The following is an 18,683-nucleotide window of genomic DNA, read 5'->3' as shown; positions in this document are numbered from 1 at the left end:
TTAAGAAAAATGTCCCTCCACCAGGATCCTTTAAGTAATTTTCCCAAAACTTTATCAAGTTCAAAAAATAGAAAGATAATTATTAAAACAAACAAAAATAATTTACATAAATTTAGAGTCTTCTTCTGACTATAATTAGAGCGCTCCTTTAATTTATGGACTTATGAACATACGGTAGATTCGTGATGAATGTTGTCAAGAACAGCAATGACTCCAAACACAAACGCTTGGTCAAACCCTGCTTGCACCACTACATGGTACACATCCTTGCTTACCATTACTTCATCTACTTCCTTCTTTACGCCAACCTGCGCTTAATTTGGCAAAATAACAAAATCCACACATTAAAACCTCACTTTTCATCATTAACAAACAGCTTTACTTACACACACGCACTCTCTCTCTCTGAAACACACATTTATACATTAATATTGATGTAATTAAGGAGTTACCTGTGCGACAACGTTTCCAGCAGAATCAATGATTCTAGTAGTTCTGTTAGGGAAAAATCCATTGATCTCAAAATCCCAGTTTTTCTTAGACCTCCTAGGTTCAACAGTTATTCTAATGGGATTGTTCTTTACGAAGCATGAAGCTGGCTCTTTCAGACTAAAAACCTTACTTTCTTTTCCTTCATAATTTATCATGTACCCTTTCCATTGCTTATGAACGCTTAGCACTTCAACTATGCCTCCCTGAAATTATCAATAACCATATATACACATGCATTAAAAAAAAAAAAAGCAAGTAACTTTGTACGTAAAATTATGTAAATAAATGTATAAATATGCGTGGCAATTCTTGGCATTTTCTCACGAATATACGTTTGCGATCTTAGTTTCTAGAAACAACTCTATGTTATAATTTAAGGTATCATAAAAAACTATTCTGAACTATTTTATAATAAAAAATGAAAGTTGAATTGGCATGCCATGGGTATTAAATTCCTACTATTAGTGTTTGTGACCCATCTTTATAGAAAGGGTGTCTGTCTGGACATTGTATTGAAGTCGGTCAAGTTCAAATTGAACAAGAATCTTTGAAAAATTGTGAATCCATTAGATATATAATCAGATTTGGTGAATCACTTTAATATAAATATTTAATGCTTTTATTTTGATAATAAAATAAGGTAATTTAGTAAATATTCCATTATACTAATCTATTCTTTAGCAAATGTAAATTTTTCCGAACAAAATTGAATGAATAGCAACCCAACCAAGTTGGCAACTTTCAGTTTTGGTTCATCTTGGTCACAAGAACAAAAGTCTCCGAATACCAATTCGATACTCTTGAGTGTAATCTTTGCTACTAGTGTTCTAATTAAGGATCCACCTGTCTTGATTTTATATATGTGAAACTTCATCATATAGATCAAGTCGAAAGTCCAGGCTTATTATGTGTGTAATTAAATAATATAAGGGAGTAAGAAACATGCCTGTCGACGAATGCGAAGCAAAGATTCTCCATCACCATCCTTCAAAATCATCTCTCCTTTGGTACCAAGGCTTTCACATCCCTCAACCCTGAAAACAACCTTCTGATTAGCATTTGTAACCACAAAACCTCCTCCACTCACAACATGAGGCCTTCTCCTGACTGTGAGAACCGACTGAGATGAGGAGCAGTAAAGTTTGCTAACGATAGGCACCAAATTCACCTTCCCGGACATTTTTCTTGGTTTCTAAAACCTAAGTTTTAATTTCCTACTAGTTTAATTTTCTGTGTTGAGACACCAATTGATATAGGTGAAGAAGGAGAAATGATTGGAGAAAGAAAGTTTGATTAATTGTTCAAGGTTGAATTGTTTGGTAGGACTTTATTTAGACACCAAAAACCTTAACTAAGGTGGTTATAATTTGGCTCCAGAAGAAAATAATTGTAGAATCCTTTGAGTGTGGCTCACACTATAGAAGTAACGTATGATTAAGCTACATTAATAATCCTTAAGTCATTTTTGTATGTGTATCTCAGAGTTTCAAAAGTCCCCAAAGTTCGTTTGAAATTTGTGGCATAAGAATGCTTTAATTTTCCAACAAGAAAACTTTTTTACTTGACTTGATTGAATTGAATAATTTTGAGTCAACTCAGAAAATAAACCCATTTTTTTCTAATAAAATTCATTACATATTTATTTGACTCACCAGAGTTGAACTGTGTACACTATGTGAAAATACCCAAACAACTACTACTAGGACCGTCGAATTTACCGCCACAGTGATGTCGAAATGTTACTGTTTTGATGTAGTGGTAGGGGTGTCAATGGATAGTCGAAAATTTGAATCCGATTCGAATTCGAAGTTGAAAAATTGGATATCGGATAGTTTTATGTATTTGAGTCCTTATCGGATACGGATTCGGATATTAACATTTCGAATCTGATAATATCCAATTCAAAATAATATATATAATATATATTATTATATTTGATTTATTTATTATATACATAATATAATATATAATAGGTTTTTTAAATAATAAAAAATTAATTGAATATGAAAAAATTATGTTTTTTTTAATATACAAATTATTTAAATTCTAATTGAATATTATTCGATATTCGATAGGATAATCAGATTTAAATTCAAATATCAGATAAAAATTTTAAATTCGAATTCAGATATTATTATATTCGAACCGATAAGCTTCAACTGTAAGCTCTTGACACAATTTAAGTTCTCTAATTAATTGTGAGTAAAACAGTATAGTCCAGAAGATTAATTAAATGGGATTTCTTAGCTTGCAAGCAATTCTTCTGATTCCTCATTGAGAAAGTCAAAAATATGTATCTTTTTGCAACTGTTAGAAATTTCGTTGATTCCCAATGTTAGATATGTATTTGAATAGGAAGAAGCTCGGGTCAAACGATGTTTGCGTTACGCTATCAATCAATGGCAAATGTTGCAGAATTTTGTATCGAAAATACCCTCAAATTATATTATTATTTTTTACCAAAATACCCTCCAATGCTTATTCCTAAAGAGTATTTATTTCACTTTAACGCGTGCCCTCACAGTACACGTTAACAAGACGGAAAATGCTGGGCTAATTATTTCCAATTGTAATTGTAATTGTTTTTGGAGAAATAAAGGCAAGAAGTAATCATTAGCAAACCAAACTTTCCTTGGTCGGTCTTAACTGTAAATTCGTAAAGGGAAAATTATGTTTAAAAAAAAAAAAAAGGTATCCAAATGTTAATTTTTTGTAATTAATGGCCGTAATACCCCTTAAAGTATTTCTAATGTATTAATTAATTATTTAAAATAAAAAAAAAAAAAAAAATTTAATCTTATTTATTATTATGTCCAAACTAGACATTAATTTAGTCACCAAATGCCGCACAACTTCTCTAGATCCCAAATGCTCACGCCAAAAATACTTCTCTAGTGATCAAAGAGAAGTTCTTCTCTAAACTCATCACTTTCCCAAATGAGGCACGCAATTGAGAGGAGAAATATGTCAAATTCATGTGATTTGTCATTATGAATCAGGCTCCCCACCGGACGACACGCTGCTCTCAAAATGAACTTGCCATCAGGTAAGTGAACACTCATTTTTGTTTGTCTAGAAGGAATACATCTAAATCAAACCTACTTTCAAGGGCTCAAGATCAAGTTTAAGCCCCATCGAGCTCAAGGATAATTTGCTGAATTTTTTTTTTTCTTATAACTCAAACATAGTTTCAGGGACTCAAGATCAAGGCCCTAAACTTTTTTGGGGGGCTTAATCGGGCTAGGAGTAATTGAAAGCAAAAGTCTGCCCGACTTGAACTCCATCCCAGGCCCAATGATTATGGAACGTGCCTATCCACATGTTCCTGCCCTTATGGAACCATTGCTCATATCTCATGGACCAAACCTTTCTGGTCTTGACACGATCTCCTTCTCAAGGGCTTAGTGGATAGGTTTTTTGGTCCATCTTATCATAATATTGTTGGGCTTGCTGCGCGTTGCATCATATTATCGGGCAGGCAGGCATAGCATACCCAATAACTCTGGTGATGAGGAATTGGGGTGATCAATGACCACTCCTTGTGCTCGTGAAAGGGAATCAGATTATACAAAGAGGACATATCGATATGCATGCACATGAGAGAAAAAAAAACTAAAAAATCACTCATCGGAATGTTACTTCAGCATTATCCAAAGAATATATCTAAGATAATGCTGAAGTAACATTAAAATGTACATTTCAATGTTACTCCAAGAGGACTCAAATATCTATTAAGGAACTAATAGAAGTCCCCTTCCAAAATTCCAACACTAGACAAACTCTTAGGCCCATTGTAACATTAATTTTTGGCACATGTACCTCTCTAACCCACTAAATTTTAATTAATTAATTATTGTAATATATTTCATGCATGTAATAATGGTTTATATGAAATTAATTACTTTATGCAAATGTGATTGTAATGTCGACAATGCACTTGAGGGAATATTTTATACGAGGTTCATTATTCTTTTCGACCTATAAATAACATTAATGTCTTTCATTTTTAGAACAAGAAAGTGATCCACGTACTTGTCTCTATCTCTCTCAAGATGGAAAAGTTGAAATCCAAAATATAGAGGATAATAACGATACATTATCTAAATTGTACACGTGTCCAAACCGGTTAAGGTGATATTATGTGTAAGCCAATATTCTCAACACTACCTAGTTGCAAGACAGACCAAGATAAAGGTGTCTTACCTGGCTAGTTGGGCAAAGTAGCAGTGGTAAAGACCTAGCCTGCCTGGTAGGGCAGGCCTGGTCTGAGTATTTGCGTAATCCTGACTTACGCGTGTCAAGTCCAGAAATTTCAGAGATCGCCATGGAATCATGGACTCAATCTTGAAGATCCCATTTCTGTTTAGGATCCTTGTAATTAGGGGATTCTTCGGGATTACAACCTATTAGGGGAGAAAATCTTGATTTGAAGGAAGGATCTATAAAGGGAGAAATTGACAAAGGCTAGATGATCTTTTTGGGCCGATTGAGGGATAATAGAGTTCTATCAGTTACTATTGTTATTCTTCTGCAACGCTAACTTAAGTATCAAAGAATTATTGGCAGGTATCACACCGGTACTCATAGGAAGGACGAATGAGCAACTTCAAATCAGTAGGGCAGAGTCAATCAAGGTTTTACCAGATCTCTACCTTACACAAACTACATTGCATTTCTCTCCTCTCAACTCTCTCTCTCAAACAAAGAGAAATAACAAACGTTCATTATACATGTTTCAAAATCACTCAAACCTTCATCGATCACTCATCAACACTTGCCTCCCTTCCTCCTCAATATGATGATGACTCTTTTGCAATAATAGCTGCGTTGAGTGCAATACAGAAAGGTATAATAGTTTCTTGTGCAGCTGGGAAATAACATCTGTTTTGAAATAATATTATATCATGATCATCATGTTAATAGAAGAATTGTTAATCGATTATGTATTAGTTATTATTAATGAAATAAATGTTCCTAACAACATTAAATAAAGTATTTTGACTTGTAAAATCCCTCCTTTGCTTTAAACTTATTGCTTCTCTTTCATATCCTCCCTCCATTTCAGCAGTGGGTGGGCGGGCTTTGGATCCAAATGCTCCACAACTTCTCTGTATCCCAAAAAAAATCTTCTAAATGTTCTCTCATCAAATGAACGATTTATTAGAAATAATTCAAAGAGAAATACTTGTCTAAAGTCTAAACACACCAATTTCCAAGATGGGGCCTAATATTGAAGGATGATTGTAAACGCACTACTTACCAATTTTATTTATTTTTTTTAAACTTTTGTACAATCAACCCATGTGATCTTAGCTTTCAAAGTGAGTGTTGATGCTTAATATGACACCTCAAACCTTTAGATTTCATGGTTTAGATTGGTACATTGGAGACCATATTTAATGGTGTGTGATTCATATCATCAGCAACACAAATTTGACAGAATCAATTCTGCAACGGTACATAGTTCACCGATAAGATGGAGACAGTCAATTTCAAAGTTGCAAATCAATATGATACATTTCATGAAGACTAGTTGTGTAGAAACGTTTGATCTTCCAAGGATGTCATGTAATTTTTTTTGGAACTGCTATGGGATTAAACATTTAGTAATGTTTATTTATTAATTATTTATGTCATAATGAATTAGAATAATGACTAAAAAAAGAAGAAGAAAAAGAAAAAAGACACTCAAATATACTCAAGTAAGTGGAATGAGCACGGAACCATAGATTTTTCCTGTGTATCTCAGAGGGAAAAAGATAGGCGTGATGAATGCACGCATTTTTGGTACGTAGTTGGGTATACGGTTGACGTGGCAAGGGCAATGAACCATAGATTTTTCCCGTGTATCTCAGAGGAAAAAAAAAGTCATGATGAATACACACGGTTGACGTGGCAAGGTCCCAAAACCATAGATCTTTTTCCTTAGAATATATGGGAAAAAGATGTATGGTTTTGTGCCCTTGTGTGACGGCCATACATTCTGTCACCTAGAATTAGGTGTAAGCTCGCCCCGAGAGCACCCATGTAATACTATGTAGCATTTCTGTAATATGGGAGTATGATCGGCCTCCACTTTTGATGTTTCATTCTAGAAACCTATGAAAAACTTAGCGTACTCTTTTGTAGGAAGGGTGTCTAGTGCTTTCCAATCCCCGGTCTACACCCATATTGACTCGAGCCCTCGCACTAAGTTATGTGAAAGTCTCATGTGTCATAGGATTATCAGTTGCATTGTAACACACCTATTGCTTTTGTAACGTGTTACACCGTGTAATCTCAATATTACATCAACAAAGTTGTCTCCAGATTTTGCCTCGTGTTATCTAGTTATTTTATTTGCTTATTACGTTTTGTGGTATACGATCATTTTTACAGACTTACTTGTGGATTAATACCCCTTGCGTCGCATGACCTCGCTTCAAAAGAACACGGCTGTGACACCTTGCCACATCAACCACGTACCGAACTGCATGCATTCATCATTATTTGTAAAAGAAAAAAATCTATGGTTCTGTGCTCGCTCCACGTTGGTTGAGTGTATTTGAGTCTATTTTTTAGTAAGTTTACGACGGCTCAATGAATTATGATAAAACCAATTTTAGAAAAAATTAAAATGATTACCCAATAGCCCCTATGTTGTCTCTTACTATACACAAACATTGGCGCCATAGTGCTCACTCCAAGAAGTCAAAGATGAAAAAATATGTAGTTCCCATCGCGGAGGCCCAACCCAAGTTTCAGCCATGATCAGATTTTAAACCTTAGCCCAACTCAAGAACCATATATCCCAGTAAATCTGACTCAAATAAGGATGAGTTGTGCCCCATTAATGGGTGAGCTCAGGCCGGCTTGGATGAGCTCTACTTGAACCCAAATGAAGCATGATGCACTTCATATATAAGTTGGTGTAGCCCAAGCCCATTGGAATTGGAATTGTTTTCAGACTTTATAAAAATGTAAATTAATCATTTGATATTTACTTCCTTGTCGTCAAAATAGGGATCTTAATTGAAAAGTCAGTAGAGATGAGACTAAACTTGTTACTCTACCAGATTATTATTAATTTCTATTTTGTAAAAGCATACATATATTAACAGGCTACGTCAGTTAGAACAATTTTAAGCCTAATGGAGGCCCGAGATCAAGGCACTACTAGACCCTTTTTTTTTTTTTTGGGCCAAACATACAAGATTGATTTGGAGAAGAGAAGTTCAAATTGTGTACGCAATTTCCAAGATCCAAGAAGTCGCCCATGCGCATCATATCATATTCAACATTACAACAGTAAAACCTTCTCAAATATTTAAACCAAACTAATCGAAAGAACAAAAAGGAAGACTATTACTAATTTCGTGTTTCTTTCCTTCTATCACAATTTTTTTTTTCTGGATCCAAGTTTGAAATTTGTCTTGATTTAGATTTCATATTGGACTCTATTATACCATACCATATATAGAATCCAATCTAAGCCTTTTTTCATCAGTGAAATAATAAACCATTGTGGGCCCAAAATATACATAATCATCATCAGGGCTATGTATCTGTCGTCCATTGATAAGAAATTGGACTCCGCACTTGGTGTTGGGCGTTGCTCCAAACAATCCAACCAAACTCATCTTCTGCCATTCGATTATTATTGCCCTTTCTTGCCAAAAATGTTACTGTGTATCTCAGTTTTTGTCCTACTTGTCTGAAAACTAGCCTTGTGGGCCTCACTGTTACCGAAACTCTTGGGGACCCACCAACGGTTACATCATAAATTGATCCTACGGGGCCCACGTTCGTCAATTCTCGAGAATATCGAACGAGCCTAGTGTTGCCAAACATAACCGAGAAAGATGGGTAGTTCAGCTCACCAGGATCAGCAAATTTCCTAGAGCACGTGATGTTAGACCGCTTTACAATGGCCTTTACTTGATCGATAGTGTAGTCCAAGGAGCATAGAAAAGTGATGTAGTCTTCGGTTTTTATATCGTAAACGAGCCCCGGATTTAGAGCCTTTAGTGGGTCCACATGACCTGAACCATGGGCCCATGGGTTTGAAACTGTTCCGTTCGCAGCATCACGAAGTGGTGATTTGGTGTTGTCGTGTGTGTACGCAGTCGTCATAAGTGCAGATCTGATTGCACTTGGGCTCCAATCAGTGTGGGCCGCTTTGAGCAGTGCTGCTACTCCACTGATGTGTGGACACGACATCGATGTACCTGCATTACAGCTATAAGCTTAAGCAAACATACATGGAGAGATAGAAGATTCCACCAACAATGTGGTGTGGGTCCACTAATATTATCTTTTTCAACATTTTGTAAATAACGAGTGGGAGTGGGACCCACCACGTTGTCCTACAAAAGCCAAAATCAAGCTGTAAAGTGGACCAGACCACCACCCATCACAAACTTTATTAATCTAATCAATCAATCTAGACCATTTTTATATTGGACGGTCAAGATCATCTATTTAGAACTTAAAGTCAATAGTCAACTAGCCGTTGTACTTACCTGACATGATATTGAACTTAGTTTTCCTCGTATCTTTATCCAGACCAGTAGGTCCAACCGCCTCGGACCAAGCGGCCAAGATATTAACTCCCGGTCCAATCAAATCCGGTTTTAGTATCTGAGATGTCACCATGTTGGGCCCTCTCGAACTAAAAGCCGCTACAACAGGAGAAGGTCGCACGTTCAACACGGTCCCACCAAAACTCAGCAGAGCCGTTGGTTTTGAATTAGATCGCACGTACGCCCTGATCATATCACCAATCTTCCTTCCAACCGCAACAGCTGGAATCAAATGGCTATCAGCCACTAACTCCTCCCCACTCGCAGCCGTATTCGCAAGTATCATTCCCACTCCACCAGCGTCTCGTACAACCGCACCCTTTTCAACACGTGCGTTGAGTCCCCTGTCGCAAAGAACCACCTTCCCACGAACAACACCCGGTTCAAGCGAACCGGGTAAGCACATCCTAGTCGGATCATCGCCTTTACTGTAAACCAACCCCACCGGTTTAGTACCCATCCCTCTTCCACTATAAAGAGAAACACCAGCGAACCGCTTGCCGTTACCCAAACCGGCGTAAGCCGGGAAATCCCGGTCGAGTGTACCAGCACCAACGGTCGTGATCCATGGAGCCACATTAGCTAGTGAGGCTCTACCGGGCCCACTGTTCCCGGCAGAGCAGGAAACAAAGACACCCATCTCCATTGCTGTAAACGCTCCAATGGCTATGGTATCACGGTAATAAGGTGCGGACCCACCACCAAGAGAGAGTGAGAGAACATCTACACCGTCCAATATCGCACGATCCATTCCTGCAAGAATATCAGACCCAAAACACCCAGTACTCCAACACACCTTATAAGCTGCAACTCGAGCACGAGTAGCCATCCCACGTGCCGTACCACTCGCGTACCCAAGAAGACTAGCGTTTGCCACGTGCGATCCAGCAGCAGTACTTGCCGTGTGGGTTCCGTGTCCGTCATGATCTCGAGGCGTTGTGTTCTCTTTCGGATCCCTCATGAAGCTCCCACCAGAAGCCATGCGATAGCCTTTAGAGAAGCTACGAGCGCCGATTAGTTTCTTGTTGCAGAAGGATGGTTTAAAATCGGCCCCTGATTCGCACTTTCCATGCCAACGAGTGGGCACCTCCGGCATTCCCGAATCGTCGAAGCTCTTCGACTCAGGCCAAACACCCGTGTCAAGCACACCGATGATGACATCCATGGAGGCATGGTCGAGATCTTGTGTACCATGACCTTCCCACGAACCCAGATCAGTGTTAAGGCCAAGAAACTCGGGTGTACGAGTAGTGTGGAGATTGTAGATCATTTCTTCATACACACCCAGAACTGAGTCAGATTGGCGGAGGGCTTCAACTAGATCTGGGTCAAGTGAGGCAGCAAAGCCATGGTACGCAGTAGTGTAGGTATAGAGAAGAGAAGATGAGGATTCAGAGGAGAGAGATTGAAGGTGCGAAGCGTACCAGTCGTGGTGGGTTGCGAAGGATAAGGGTTTATGATTATGATTCATGTGCACTATGTAAGTTTGCTTGGCCCAGACAGAGAGTGAAGGAAGGAGTAGAAGAAGCCAGGCCCAAAGCAGAGAAGCCATGGCCACACGGTTACAGAGAGAGAGAAGAAGAAGAAAAAGAGAGGGAGAGTAGATTATAGAAAAGACGGATTGGTGTTGGGGTTTTAAATCCCATACATTAAAGAAAACGGCTTTGTTTTTGCTACTTTTACATAATTGCCACTGCTGCGCTAATAATACATTAAAGAAAACGGCTTATATTATTTTCATGTTGGATTTATTCCCTACAGAGGTGTCTACCATACCATTTCCTTATTTCAGCAAATAAAATCAAAGAAGCTTGGAAATATACACCACAGATTTATGGATAAAACTTTGATGACTATAAGTAGAAAACGTAATTAAGTTGATAAAGATGGTCTTAGAAAAAAAAGACTTATCTGCCCAGCTTCCAACTAATAATGATAAAAGTGTAGATCCAACAAATGTTTTTGGTAATGCAAAGATGGGATCCAAGGCACATCATGAACATGAAAATAGCATATTAAGTTGGTGTCACAGGTGCAGATAATGGTTTGTCATCAAAATCAAATTAGTAATTATATGGACATCACAATAATTATTTATTATTCATCTTCTTTCATTATAGAGTCTTGATAATCCTGACACCCCCATCACAAAATCGTATATCATTTGTCTAAAGGATGCATAATAAAAAATTTTATGATTCTACGTATCCCAAGGCAAATGATCTACGATTCTGTGACGGAGGCGTATGTCATGATGATCTCACTTGGGATTCTTTGTGCAACTCATGGGATCCACATAATTTTTTAGGAGTATATTTGCCATCTTTTATTCTTAGGGATCTCAATTCATTTCTGTTTTCATGGAAAGTCGTGAAATTTCAAGATGCTTGATGGCTTAATTAGATATTACAAAGTCAATCTTGACTTTTGGAATCGGCCTAATCTCCTTTGACTTTCACTCACATTGCTCTGCAGTCACAATGGTCTAAATGTTAGGAGTCCAACTTTGAAGTTGGCAGCCCGCTTCAAAATGTGAAGGAACCTTGCTTGGTACACGATACTTGGGGTTTTGAATTTATTTCACCCCTTTACATTTCGTCTAAAATTTGAAATTTCTCTTTGAAAATGCCATATGTAATCTAATGGAGGTGGTTCCTTCAAAATTTTAAAGTGGCCGCCCGCTTCATAGTTTTTTTCAAAAGTCATTCCTTGTGGCCCATGAGCCATAAGTGAATTATACCCACACTTATCTGTGATATGAATGGTCAGTGATGCTCAGCCTTCTAAGATTGTATGACAGACTTAGCACTTGATCATTGTCTCCATACTTCACACAGAGACTGGCACAAATGTAATTTGAGTGTGAATATAAGGGCAATCCAAAAGGCACACAAATCGAGCGGAAAGTGTTAGGATAAGGGTTTTGTCTATTACGTACGGAGAATCCACGTCATACAACGGTAGTTTCTTGCTTGGAAAATGCTGAAGTGAAAATTGACATCGATTCACACATTGCTGATGTGGATATATGTACGGATCCATATATTCTTTTCATTAAGATACGAGTTAAAAGCATCTATGGTTCTCTTCTTACCTCCACGTCATCGATGTGTGAATCGATGTCAAGTGAATGTTACTCGTGCACGATTTTTGTTTTTTTTTTATTTTTGACTGAATGACTTTCTTTTACTGTCTCTCTCTCTCCACTCTCTTTATGTTGGCCTCTGGTGTTACGAGCCCACACATGCCTGGCGTTATACCTGACCATCACCACACGAACCCCAAATGGTGGCGCTGTTTCAGCCAACAAACAATCTTGTTTAAAAAGCAGAAAAATACTGCACAGTTCGCACGCTTTCTTTCCCCCCATCCTTTCTTCTTTAACTTTTCCTTATATTACGCGTTTTTTTTTGCCATCTCTGTTATTCTCATTCCCCACTTTATCCTTTATCTTTTAAGTTATTTGCAATTTTTGAGCTTAAACTTGTTGGGCTGCCTAAAGCCCAATTTTAAGATGAGTTTAACTCAATTTTACTCTAATTTTTCATGGTTTTAGTCTCATTACTTAAGAAAAGTGCTTGGTATTTCTACCTTGTGAAGGTAATTTTTATTAGCGATTTGGATTGAAAGTCAGAAAAAAAAAATGGTACAAATTGATGTTGATTTTGTTCTGATTGTTTGTGTTATTTTATTTTATTCTTTTGGGGTGGGTGGGTGGGTGGGCGGAGGGTTTTATAACAATTGATTTGTGAAATTTTCTTAAGATGAGATAGAAAATTGAAGTTCACTAACAGTTGAATATGAAACTAACATCATCATTATTAAGATGTGGTGATGTGAAATACGGTCTCCTTCTTATCTCTAAGCATGTAGAAGCAGACAAGGTAGATATATGCCACCCTCTAAGAAGGATTTGTTTCTAATATGAAATGTTTTGGGTCACGTATGGTTCCTTCCTCGCCAAATTGGATGAAAGGAGAGTGGGGTTGCATCAAGTGCACAACCAATGTGATAATAATATAAAATTCATTTAGCTTGTTGATTGTAGGATGAGATGGTATCCAATCCCAAGGAATCACTTTTTTTGACTGATACCAAATTACCTTATGTGATTGGGTAGGGATTGAGAACGGTGTCCATACCTAACCAAGATGAGGTGGCACCTTATTTTATGCCATGTGAAATTTTTGGGAACCCATTGATTATATGGATATGTGGTCTATCTCGTAATGAATCTACACACAAAAGATCAGTCTGATTGTTGATGTGCATCCATTGATAATAGTATTGTCTTAAAAATGATTTATAATCGTTGTATTTAAAATCTTTTTCAAAAGCTTAGATCTAGTGGATTCAAGTTATTAAACACTATGATTTTTGGTATGTAGGTTGATTAAGGGATGAATCACATATCCATGCGGTCAGTGGATCCCAAAAATGCTTTGTGGTATAAAATGGGATGCCACCTAATCTTGATTAGATATGGGTATCATTCTAGATCCCTACTCTATGTGGATTTGCTCCTTCCTCCTCTCAATATGGATATCGAGGTGACACGTGTGTTGATCACAATTTGTTACTCATTTTTATATATAATTATTTATAGAGTTAAATATAAAAAAATAAAAATAAAAAAGGAGTCCATTGTGGATTCCAATATATTTGGGAATTGGAATGTAAGAGGATAATATGATAACCAAATATTTAAACAATGATAGAATACACATGCTAAAAATTAATTTCCTAGGAAATGCTATCTGTCAATGCTAAGGATTTTTTTCTTCAAGGATTGAGAAACCTTCACAACATGTCATGAGCCCTCTTGGATACTGGTCTTCTTATTATTGTGCTCTAGTTAGGAGGCAGCGTAAACAAATTCACTTCTAGTAGGAATTTTATATGTATTTCAACCCTTAATCTTATAGCAAATTTCCTTTTTTTCATTAAGATCATAATTGAATAGCACCTTTGGAGGGTCAAATCTGCAAGCCCTAGATTTGTAACGCATTTCGCCTAAGGATACAACAAAGTCGATGGTAGTAGGCTTGAATTGAACTCTAAGGTCAAGGGAGGATGGTTTAGAGCTCAGTGAAGGGAGAACGGGCTAAAGGGTAAAAAGTTTTTTTTTTTTTTTTGGGGGGGGGGGGGGGGGGGGGGGAGGGGGGTTCTCTCAAGCAGTGTGACATCGCAGATAAAACCAACCTTAATTTCTAGGGATTTGAGCGTGAAATATGAAGGATTTTGCTAGTAAAAAGATTCTAAATGGAAAAAAATTTAAAAAAGGGATACATCTTAAATAAGGAAGGTCACTTAAAACTCTATTAGATACTCAAACTTGTTCTTTGGATTGACTTAGGCATCGGAGGTTTTGTAGTGCAGGTACACCCAGGAGGTTCCATTGAAACAAAGGGATTATAAACAAGGTTGTTGTAGATCTCGAGGTAGAGCAACAAAATTACCTCTACAATACCAATTATCATACCCAGCTCTCTCAGAGGACACTAGTCAAATTATTTTTGTATTTGAAAATTGTGATTGTTCGTAAAAAAACTTTCTCATTAATTAAAATATTTTACTTTTTATCCTTGAAAATAGTAATTATCTCTTTTTTAATGAGGTGTTGGATTTCTACCCACAACCTCAAAGTTGTTTTGCGCAATGTGTCAAACCAACTAAGCTATGGATCTAAGGCCAATTATCGCTTATTTTAAGATGATATATGTATAATGGTAGGAGTGCAACTTGGTCCACTTCAAATCGAGAATCGAATCAAATTGATAGCTTTGGGGTGGTTTGTTTCGGTTTGAAACAAGTTACGGTTCGATTCTGGCTTACGAAAATGAGAACCGATCAATTTGGTTCGATTCTCAATTCAAATTTGTATAGAATTGAACCAAACCGAAAACTGAACCCTTATGCATGTGTAATAATTATTATGAATTATTTTAGGAGTTGGGACATACATTAATGATCTTTTATGAATAAATTAATTATTTTTATGGATAGATTGGTGATTTATTGTATGAAAATTTTTATTTATTATATATTTATTTATTTATTAAAAAATGTTACTTACAATTTATAGAATATTGGCAACCCAACCAAACCAAACCAACTTTCGTTCGGTTTGGGTTGGTTCCAATGTGGTTCATGTTTAGTGGAACCAACCTACATCGGTTAGATTCCAATTTGACCTCAAACTGAACCAAGTTGCACCCCTATATACGGGGGATAAAATGGTAATTATACTTATTCTCGATAAAAAAGACTTCCACATGAGAAAATTAAAGGGACAATTACTACAAAGACCTATTGTTTGAAAATATGTATCAAAAAATGCCTTCTAAAAAAATATTTACTCTTTAGTACCAAATTTATCAAATATTAGTCTAAAAAGATTTTCGAAGCGAAAATACCATAATTATCCTTTCAATGATTTTTAAAGTTTAAAGAAACATGTTTATTTGAGAATATTTGAGCTACTCCTATGTTTTATAATTAATGACATGTCCTTTAACTATGGTTATCACTTGAAAAAAGAAAACTTGTTTCTCTCACCAAAGTTAATAATCCTTAAAACACATAGATAATGATGATTACGCCAATGATGATGATGGAGATGAGGACGATAATCATCAAATTGATTTGATATATTAATATTTGATTTATTAAAATATATAAATAATTAAAATATAATTTTAAAACTCGACTTGAATGTTCGTCGAATTGATTCAACTCAAAAATTAACAAGACAACACAAATGCGTCAAATAAAATTATATTGAATTTAGTTTTTATAAATAAAATATTTAATTTTTATTTTTCACAAAAATATTAATAACTAAATAAATTGGTTGAGCTTTTGAATTGACTCCAGATATTTTTAGATCAAACACTTTGTAAAGTTGTTAAAATGGTATTTCAGATATTTTTCTTTAAAAAATCTTCGAAGATCCTTGAGAGACTGATGTTTTATTAAGTGGGACTCAAATGGTCTGTATTTTTTACTAGGGGATTATTCGGTACATATTCTCAATAAAAGAGTCCTTCAAAGTCATTATCCTAAAATTAAATGTCTAACTATTTCATAGAAACTATCATTGTGTTTGGATAGATCTTCTTAACGACTCCTGCAGAAAGCTAATAAACGTTTGGATAGATTTTTTGCTCCTATGCAGAAAGATTTTTTATTTTTACACAGACAGATTAGACTTCTACTCTTGTAGAGAGAGGTGTATTCATGCAAAACCTATAACATTGTGTTGTATATGATTTACATTTCCAATTTCCCCTCACACGCATTACACTTCATACTAGTTTTCAATAAAATGAAAAACAAATAAAGAAAATAAATGTGATCTTTAAACCTTGGAATAGAAATATCTTGGACCACTTTAAAATCTTGTACAACTTAAGTTTGCAAGCCCGTAACTATCCTAGGTGTGTCGTATTCAACCACAAAACCTACCCTCATTGAATTATAGAAGTTTGTTCCAAGTTTCAACTCTAACGGCTATATTTTCGTCCAATTTTGGACTCTCAAGTAAATTAATAGGACATGAAGGATAATTGTTTCGCTGTACGCCGAAGGCATTATTATCTATAAAATCTACATCTACATATTTAAAAACAAAAAAGACTAACTTAAAAGGAAGTATGCATTATTTTATGAGAGGCCCACATCTCCTCTCTTTTGACCACAAAGAAGAAAAAATAAAATTAAATCACACTCTCAAGTGCAAGTGCAAGTGCTACTCAAGTGCTGATGGCCTTAAGTCTAAGTGGGTTTGATAGTGGGCGAGAGAGGTCTCCACTAGTTGTTAATGGTCGAGCTTTTAAAAAATCCACCATGTTTTTTTTTTAAAGTTTGGTGGACTCTACACCATCTTACTAAAAATCTCTTATCGTCTGTCTATTTACATGGGGTCATATAACCTCTCTAGAAGATAAATGCATATAAACATACATTTATACATACATGGATAAATATATAATTGTCTTGTATCTTATTATTGTTTGTATAATCCAATTTTAAGATTGCCTGATCCATAGATTAAGGGTAAAAAGGGGGAGATTTTTATGCCTTGAGATTCATGTTGCAAGTTGTTGAAATTATTATTCAAAATCCCATGTTTTGATTTCCTGTGAATATCTTGTTCCGAAATTAGCAGCAAAAAAATTGGAAGTAGAGAGGCAAAAATACTGTTTGATGCGAATTTCTTTTCCGGAATTAACTTCTTGGGTCCTATTAATTAATAATTATATTAAGAAGTTTATGTCTTTCTAAGTAGTTAATTTGATATCTGTGTAGTATTTTGAGCGATTATTTAGTTAAATATATCTAAGCCTTGCTAAGTTGACTTGAAATAACACTCGAAGTAGTACTCGAGTGTGTAGAGAACCATTGATTCTTCTCGAGTGTATAACACTTGCATCTCTAAAAAAATCATCTATGATTTTCTGCACACTCAAGTGTTACTTCCAACGTTATTTCAAGTCACTCTAAATTTTTTTAATAAATAAATATACCATCATTCCAAAGACATGTAATTCTTCTCACATTCTTTCAAATCCATGGAAGGGAAGGGAAGCGAATATGGACCATTTTTCACTTTTTTTAATTTTTTTTTACTTTAGTCAAAAGCAGAAAGTGCTTCTTAAGTATATGCCAAATGACAATTTAAATTTCAAAAGCACTTCTATATACTATTAAAACGCCCCAGAAAAAAAAAAAAAAAAACTCAAATACAAACTAAGATGAATACATAACTTCAAATAGAAGTGATTTTAAAAAAAGCGGTCTGTTCTGATCGAATATCGGGAAAGTGATGTTGGGATCTCAATTTATATTGGGAATTGGCTAACCATGTCCCCACCCTCTCCATCCCATTATTACTTGCCGAAGTCAAAACTAGATATTAAATCACATGCTTAGATGTCTCATTGTCGCTATTTTACCTGCCAAATTGGCCACGGCATCTTCTTTCTCTTCATCTTGTTTTTTTCCATTTAAATAATTACCTATAAATTTTTTTAGGGAGATTTATCGGACAGACCTATGTTACAATTTTATTACAAAATTCCATGATTTATCAAGTTTATTACACAACAAATCTTACTTTATGAATTAGATTAGTTTGACTAATGTAGTAATATTTCAAATCTTACGAAGGGTTCTTGGGTCCACATGGATGATCAAATTTGCAATCCAATACCGCAAACTTCTAAATTTCATGAAAGAACTTATATTTAATATTTAAAAAATTCAAAAAAATGAATCTTTCTTTTTTTAATTTGATTGAAGGTGGGAAAATGGATGATTATTGAACTTCCAAATTTAAAATTTAAATTCAACTGTACAAATTAATATATATTTTTTTCAAAATTCTTAGAATTGTCTTTTATTAACCCGTGGCATCATATTGTATTGTTGGATGTCAAAAATTGATGTGGTTAGGAAGGTGTGTTAAGTAACAAACTAACCGCATCAATTTGAATTTTAAGATGTGGATCCCCACTCCAAGGTTTGCACGTTAACAAATTTGATAAAGTAAGGTTTGGAAGATTATGAACTTTAAAGTTCCCTTAGAGTTATCAAAACTGCAAGGGAGTTTTTGTTATAAAAATGCAA

At 35.5% G+C, this 18,683-nt stretch overlaps 2 protein-coding genes across 2 annotated transcripts; both read right to left on the bottom strand.

Moving 5' to 3' along the window:
* LOC147397705 (protein LURP-one-related 6-like) lies at positions 1-1,869 on the bottom strand. The gene is made up of 3 exons (XM_086451146.1): positions 1,435-1,869; positions 453-691; positions 1-308 (listed from the first exon to the last, which is right to left on the bottom strand). Exons 1-3 carry the CDS (start codon positions 1,670-1,672, stop codon positions 162-164), a joined length of 624 nt encoding a protein of 207 aa, XP_086307272.1. The 5' UTR covers positions 1,673-1,869; the 3' UTR covers positions 1-161.
* A 5,863-nt stretch (positions 1,870-7,732) lies between these two features.
* On the bottom strand, positions 7,733-10,654 carry LOC147397704 (subtilisin-like protease SBT1.8). The gene is made up of 2 exons (XM_086449583.1): positions 8,994-10,654; positions 7,733-8,699 (listed from the first exon to the last, which is right to left on the bottom strand). The coding sequence occupies exons 1-2, from the start codon at positions 10,603-10,605 to the stop codon at positions 8,029-8,031; spliced, it is 2,283 nt and encodes a 760-aa protein (XP_086305709.1). The 5' UTR covers positions 10,606-10,654; the 3' UTR covers positions 7,733-8,028.
* Positions 10,655-18,683: the final 8,029 nt, after the last annotated feature.

This window comes from Akebia trifoliata, chromosome 8, assembly GCF_017979445.1.
Source record: "Akebia trifoliata isolate Shusen 1 chromosome 8, ASM1797944v1, whole genome shotgun sequence".
Lineage (NCBI taxonomy): Eukaryota > Viridiplantae > Streptophyta > Magnoliopsida > Ranunculales > Lardizabalaceae > Akebia > Akebia trifoliata.
The sequence above is the reverse complement of the archived record's forward strand: the minus strand, read 5'-3'. Positions and strand labels throughout refer to the sequence as shown.